This window comes from Mangifera indica, chromosome 16, assembly GCF_011075055.1.
Source record: "Mangifera indica cultivar Alphonso chromosome 16, CATAS_Mindica_2.1, whole genome shotgun sequence".
NCBI classification, from domain to species: domain Eukaryota; kingdom Viridiplantae; phylum Streptophyta; class Magnoliopsida; order Sapindales; family Anacardiaceae; genus Mangifera; species Mangifera indica.
The window spans coordinates 3391892-3398799 of record NC_058152.1 but is presented as its reverse complement, the minus strand read 5'-3'; the positions used below and the strand labels follow the sequence as shown (position 1 = coordinate 3398799).

General features: G+C 35.1%; 2 protein-coding genes across 3 annotated transcripts; one reads left to right on the top strand and one right to left on the bottom strand.

The window, feature by feature from the left end:
• Positions 1-374: 374 nt before the first annotated feature.
• LOC123199355 lies at positions 375-5767 on the top strand. 2 transcript variants are annotated; one of them, XM_044614323.1, is made up of 6 exons: positions 375-535; positions 889-1560; positions 2944-3254; positions 3340-3396; positions 4026-4468; positions 5156-5767. In XM_044614323.1, exons 2-6 carry the CDS (start codon positions 992-994, stop codon positions 5429-5431), a joined length of 1656 nt encoding a protein of 551 aa, XP_044470258.1. In that variant the 5' UTR covers positions 375-535; positions 889-991; the 3' UTR covers positions 5432-5767. The 2 variants fall into 2 exon arrangements, with proteins under 2 accessions (XP_044470258.1, XP_044470259.1); XM_044614324.1 differs by lacking the exon at positions 375-535 and adding an exon at positions 559-593.
• LOC123199356 lies at positions 5734-6908 on the bottom strand. Its single transcript, XM_044614325.1, has 4 exons — positions 6778-6908; positions 6573-6687; positions 6416-6476; positions 5734-6185 (listed from the first exon to the last, which is right to left on the bottom strand). Exons 1-4 carry the CDS (start codon positions 6806-6808, stop codon positions 5889-5891), a joined length of 504 nt encoding a protein of 167 aa, XP_044470260.1. The 5' UTR covers positions 6809-6908; the 3' UTR covers positions 5734-5888.

Here is a 6908-nt window from a genome sequence, read left to right as displayed (position 1 = left end):
ATATAAATAAGTCATTTATATAGTTAAATTAACGATAAAATAATAACAATTCATGAATTAATAAAGTGTTATTTATTATTATACAAAGAACTTTCAACGTTTTAATCTAAAATTTTTTAAAAAATAATTCATGAAAATAGATAAAATTATACAGCATGTAAATTCTTTTAAGGATTTCACATCTGTTTGACACGTGTAACAATTATATTTGTTAATTCTGAATGCTAGCTGGAATTTAATATAAAATAAAGGTGGACACGTATGTTAATTATTTAACTGCCAAATAAGACATGAAAAAGGTAAACACGTGAATTAAAGATACGACACCGTTTGACCGTCTTTAAACAAAATCTTTCCTAAAAGCCCATTATTATTCGATGTTTGTAATATGCTCTCACAGTCCCACAAAATATTTTTGCTTTCAGACCAATCAACCGATCAACCAATGACTGTCACTGGCTACGCTAACTTACTCCGTCGGTGACCGTCATCTTCTCGTTGCCAACCAAGCAGATAACCCCTTATCTATCCACAGGTACATCCTTTTTGTTTCTTCCTTCTCCGTTTTAGGGTTTTACAGTTTCTTTAGAAAGGTAGGGTTTTTTTTTTTTTGGTGACTTCTGTTTCAACCGTCTATGTGTATATATATTCTTTGCTAAGATTTTTTTATCTGCTTACTATATATCATAGAAGGGTTTCTCTATGAAATCCGTGATTTGTTGCTAAAGATGTTGAACTTTGAAGAAGTTTTTTACATGCAATTCATGTTGGGTTTTTGAAGATAGATGTTTTATTTCTTTTTCTTGGAATTCTATAGAAATTATTTGGTTTTCGGAGTGTTTAAGATTTTTATTGACCCATTTGTTGTTTTCTGTTGTTTTATTTCAGATTTTGTGGTCACTCCGTTGACTTATTTTGAAGTGGTTGTTGACATAATTCATGGTATGCTGAGCCGTTTTGAAAAAATGAACTGATTTTAAGTAGTGTTAATATGGGTCCTGACTTACAGATGGAGGAGAATTCAAACGCCTTGATTGAAGTTTCTGCCACTAAGCAGAACAATGAAATCGTATCCCTAGATCCCCAGAATAAGTTTATGCATAATGCAAATAAGATGGATGATGACACTTTTCATATGAGAGGTTTAGTTGATGGGAAAGCTAAGGTACAAAATGGAAGCGGAGATGTTGAGGTTAAGATAACTGATAACCAGATTACTGGAAATGTACCCCAAGATTCAGAGAATGAGTTGAATAATTGTGCAAATAATATGGATGATGACATGCTTCGTATGAGAGGTTTATTTCATGGGAAAAGTAAGGCACAAAATGGAAGTGAAGATGTGGAGGTTAATATAACTGACTGCACAGTATCTAGTGACCTTGGGTTGGTTGAAGCTGAATGCCAGGACACGACTGAGAATTCAAGTTCTTTTGATAACTCTGTATCTGAGACTCAGAATGCCTCAACTTTGAGTGATGTTGAAATTGAATCACCATTTCGTGGTGCCAATGCATCTGCATCAGTTTTTGAAGGATACAATGGAGCATTTCCTAGGAGGTATTTTTGGTTTTAAACTTTTAATTAGCTCATGTGTGTGCTACACGTGTCCTTTTTTATCTATAGGAGTGAAATAATAACTTTTAGATGGCAGCTCTAGGTCTTAGACAGTTTGTAGTATTATAAAGTTGAACTAGGGCATAATTGTCAAAGGCGCACTTTAGGCTTGCTTAGGCGAGGCTTTACTCATGGCAATGCAACAATTACATTGAGTATGGTCTAAGCAACTAGTGGTCCAAAGATGATCACTTTAAGCGCTTTTCCAATGCCTTTGAAGAAGCTTTAAGCATCGGAAAAGTGCACTTTATTATCACACAAGACTTTGATGATGTCTGAGGCAATTTTGAGGGTTATCAATGAATTTTGAGGTAGATTGAGAGGTTGACAAAATGTTCAAAGGCCTGCGAAGAGATCGCAAGCCAATTTTGAGGCAGCTGGAGAGGTTGTTGGAATGATCGTCGGTCAGTTTTGAGGTTGTCGTAGAGTTCGCTAGGGAGATGGTGACCAAATAATGATATTTAATTTATAATTTCATTCTCTATTAAAGTTATATACCTGCTGCATTAAATGCAGTCACCTGCCAAACTTTTTATTTACCAATTTTTCTTTTCTTTCGCTTAACCTTTACTCCCTTTTTTTTGTTCACTTTCTGTCTCTTTTAAATTTAATTTTTTTTATCGCCGCCGCCTTATTTTTTTCGCCTAAGCATTAGGACCCTTTATCTCCTTTAAGCGCTTTTCATCTTTAACAATTATAAACTGGGGAACAAGTTACTTGGTACTAGTTGGAAAATCTATTTGTCTATTCAAATGTAATGTAAAACTAATTACTCTTATATTTTTGTTAGATCACAGTGTGGTTTGTATAGCTGGCCAAAAGAGGAGTGAGGTCAGGTTAATAAATCATGTGTTTTTGTTCTAACTGAAAATATGGACTATCTGGTAATGAATTTTTTAGGATTTTGAAATTGTTGTAGTTATTTGATAAAACCCTGATGATGTTGGCATGTCTTGATTCCTTTTCCAGTGACATGAATTTGTACTAGTACAGTGTTTGCTGCCATTTGCTGAATCTCTGGTATTATGGTGCTTTGCAGCCCACTTTTCTTACTTAATCAGTCACAATGACTTTGAGTGTTGGAAGTACCTTGGTATACTGATGTTTTGTGTGTGTATGGTGTTTAATAAATGCACTAAATCACATATCAGCAACATAATCAATCTGGATGTAAAAGTTTTCTTTTCCATTTTCATTCAGGATAAGTAGTTGCAACCAAATGAATGACAGATTCTATTCTAAAATTGATTTAAATTTGAAGCAATGATTTTATCTTGAATTGTTCTCTGAATGATACATTTGGTTTGTCTATTTTGAACTGTTCAGGAAGAAGAAGTTGACAGATCATTGGCGTCGATTTATACGTCCTATCATGTGGCGATGTAAATGGATAGAACTCCAACTTAAGGAACTTCAGTTGCAGGCACAGAAATATGATATAGAAATTGCTGATTATGATCAGAGAAAACGGTTTGAGTATGAAAAGTTAGCATTAGAAGGTATTGATGCAAGATCACGTCCATTTTCTCATCAATTTCGAAGAAATAAAGTCATGAAAAGGAAGAAGAGAAAGCGAGTGGAAGATACAACTGATCTAGCATCGTACATGTCACAGCACAATCTGTTCTCTTACTATGGTACAGAATTTACGTTTTTGTTTCATGGAAGTTATAATATCTATAATAAATTCTAATAGGTCCCTTCTTCCTTTTTTTCTCCCAGACTATAAGAGGTCTTCTGCTGACAGTACCTGTATGGAAGTTGATTGTGGTAATTTAGGTAAGCATTCAAGCTTCATCTATGATGATTGTAGTATCACAAATGATATAAATTGTTGGCATCTTATCATGGATCTAATCTTTTCAATGACATTTTGGTTGAGTATTCAATTTGATGTTTATGATGGTTTTGTTTTTGAGAACTTGCTCTGGTGTTGATATTGGTTTATTCTTATACTTGATAATTTTGTTATAACATGGGAATAGATTTCTAAACCATATTCTACATGTTATATATATTATGCAATATGTAGGAAGCAAACTTGGTGAATTTTAAATAGTTTTTGGTGGAAAGTTTTGATACTGCATCTAGATTTGTGATATATATGAAGTGAAATTAATTTGGGGTCACATACAAAACTAATACAAAATTTATTCTGCAGGTATTGACTTACGTGTTATGATTTAAAGCTCTCTTGCAATAATTCTTGCGTGTTACGTTCGTCTATTCTAAATTATGATTCAAATTTAAGATTAATTATCTTTCTATATTGTACAATATCATTGTGGTTTAAGTGCTTGCATTTTGATTTGATCATGTTTTCTTGAGACATAATACTGAAATTGGAGATATGTTGTTTCAAATTGACTCTGCTGTAACCCATAAATATTGCCACTTTGGTGCTCTAGTGAATTCTGCAGATAATAAGATTGTAAATGGCAAACAAGGGTTTGAGTTTGATGATGGATGGTTGTCGTTTGAGTTTAAGGGTGTTGATAAATCTTTGGAGCAAATACTTTCAAAGATTGAAGTGGTTCAATCACAAGTTCGCCAACTGAAAAGTCGGATTGACAAGGTGGTGAGTGAAAATCCTGGAAAGTTCTGTTCCGTTAATAGATTGAGCTTGCTTATACCATGTGATACATTGGCCAGTTCTGATCAAAACGCTGCTTCTCCTGAAAATGGAAATGAAAGGCCAAATAGATCATTGTATATTTCTTCCCAGCGTAGATCTGAGTGTAACATTGGAGATCTTTTTGTGCCTGGAAGTGCAAGTGATGAAGAGGCGATTCCTCTTCCTGATACAAACAGAAGAACAGAGCAGCCTCAGATTGGGGGTTCATATGAAAATGTAAGTTTTCTTATTTTGCACTGTTGACTACATTTTTTCCTTTTTGGTTAGGAATATAGTAATAATTGTGATAAAATGAGCTTTCCTTGACTGTCAAAGAGAGTTGTGAGTATTCATCCCTTCACCCCCTCCCTTTTCTTTTTGGGGATGGCTTGTTCACTGTCTAAAAATTCCCAAACATCCCAACTTTTGTTGAATAAATCTGGAAATGAAGGCCTGTGACAATAAAATGTGTCAATTGGGTTGATCTGGTGTAGGGCCTGATAGTGCAGGCCTGTATGCCCATGGATTTGCCTGAAAGAACATTTGAATGAAAATAAAATATAAGAATGTCAGGAAAAAAAGCCTTCATAATGTTACGTAACAAACAACTTGAAGATACTGTAAATTTAATGGATAAAAGAATTAAAAGAAACACAGCTTTTAATCAAGCTGACTTCAAAGCCCGGCCTGAGGGAGAATTGGTACACTCTTCTGTGGGCAGGCTGCCAATTAACATCTTTCAATATGTAAACTCTTTTGCTGTAAACCATGCCCACCTAGAGGATTTGGGGCATAATTGAAAATTGATTGGATTATGAAAATAATGGGACTTGGGAGTATTATGCTGGTTTAAGTAGAAAACATGAAGTAGCATGATCTTATTTATTTCTTTGTAATGGAATTGTTCACTCACCATTCATACAGAACAAGGAATCAATCCTGATGGATGATCAGGCATATCAGGAAGTCTTGCAGCAGTGCTTTGAAAGAGAAATTAGTCGGATCACAGAGAACCCACAACTGCAAGCTAGAAATCTGAGTTCAAGTCCTGATATTGCTCCGGAAGCTGAGTTGCCCATAGAAACATCTGTGCCTCATAGTCAACCATCTAGTTCCAGGTCAAATGTGCGTAACAACAGGAGGAAACTGGGGAGGCGAAAATCACGCACAGGTAAATGGAGTCGCAGATCCTCTGGCTAGTTGGATTAAAAGTTTGAAGACAAGTCTTGGCTAGCTATGTTTGAAATGAACTTTTCAATGGCGCTTTTGATTATAAATGTAGCTGCGGTTTATTCTGTTGTATAGACTCTTATAGGAGAAAGTAAATTGATTTTGGAGTTTCTACACTAATGAGAATCTCTTTTTATTTTACATGTTCAGCCAAGGAGGCACTCCTTGTGGATAAATTAGCATTAATTTTTAGTGGGAATTTTCTATTGTTTGATCAATACAGGCAGTTTTTCAATTTAGAATATTATACTTGTATTTCATGGAGGCACTCCTTGTGGATAAATCAGCATTAATTTTTAGTGGGAATTTTCTATTGTTTGATCAATACAGGCAGTTTTTCAATTTAGAATATTACACTTGTATTTCATGACATTTAACATTAGTCTCGCAGAAAACACATAATTTATGCACCATTTAAGCATGGTATTCAAGATGCGGAATTTCCTAATTTTCCCATGAGCATCTTTCTGGAAAGCTTGGCTGACATGAGGGCTAGAACTGTTGCCGATGGCACGAAGATAAAATCAGGTATGGCCTTGATCATCTTCAACTGGGGCACATTCTCTCCTGCTTTCTTAGCTGCCATGGCTGCTGGAGGTGTCACTATTCCTGTTATCACAGTGGAATCATCTAGGACGCCAACCTTTACTCTCTGCGTGATGAATTCAACAAACACATGCTTTTTTGACTCTTGATCACCTTTTTCCCATTTAATAAAGCATTCCTGAAATTTTGTATATTGGATTGAGAATACGAAGTGGAAAGCATAAGCAAATCTAGGAACATCGACCCTAGGGGTGGTTTGAGTGGTAGGTAAAGAAATCCCTAGATAATTCCATGTGGAAGTATTGGGTTTGAGACCCAATCGATGCTATATCAAACCAGACCTTGACTTAACTATCCGGCCAACCTGATAAAGTTCTCCGATTATTTGAAAAAAAAACATTGACTAACCTGAACTTCTTTACGGGATGGTACATCGTAATGTTTGCCTGGCAATGTTGAGTTGACAGTGCTGAATAAGATGAAACAAAAATTCAGATCCTAAACTGTTAACCTCACTTGTGAAATATCTCTAATTAATGAAAAAAGAATGCATGTAATTTCTTACGTGAATATATCCAAAATTGCTGCGTGGAAGTCATCGAATTCTTTGACATCTTTGTCAATGAATTGCTTGTAGAGGGTACCCATTAGCATATTTAACGTCTGTGTGGATGGCATCCCTGTCATGGCCAAAGAAATTTCTTTTAGAAATAACAAAGAAGAAATTCAAGCGGGGGTATAAAATGAAAAGGCAAAGAGAAATGGCATACCTTTCCCCATGAAACTCATGATCATACCCATTTTGCAAAAGCTTAGACATTAGTAGAATAATTGGCAAGCATATAATATGGAGAAACAGAATGGCTTGTTAATCAGTTTGGTGAGTCTAAGGAAGGAATCT

Excerpts from the sequence above, each read along its gene's own strand:
- LOC123199355 (XM_044614323.1), top strand. The coding sequence starts at position 992 with ATGGGTCCTGACTTACAGATGGAGGAGAATTCAAACGCCTTGATTGAA. Across the intron at positions 1,561-2,943 it reads AATGGAGCATTTCCTAGGAG|GAAGAAGAAGTTGACAGATC; the intron begins GTATTTTTGGTT and ends TGAACTGTTCAG. Across the intron at positions 3,397-4,025 it reads AGTTGATTGTGGTAATTTAG|TGAATTCTGCAGATAATAAG; the intron begins GTAAGCATTCAA and ends TTGGTGCTCTAG.
- LOC123199356 (XM_044614325.1), bottom strand. The coding sequence starts at position 6,808 with ATGGGTATGATCATGAGTTTCATGGGGAAAG. Across the intron at positions 6,688-6,777 it reads CATGAGTTTCATGGGGAAAG|GGATGCCATCCACACAGACG; the intron begins GTATGCCATTTC and ends TGGCCATGACAG. Across the intron at positions 6,186-6,415 it reads CATCCCGTAAAGAAGTTCAG|GAATGCTTTATTAAATGGGA; the intron begins GTTAGTCAATGT and ends ACAAAATTTCAG.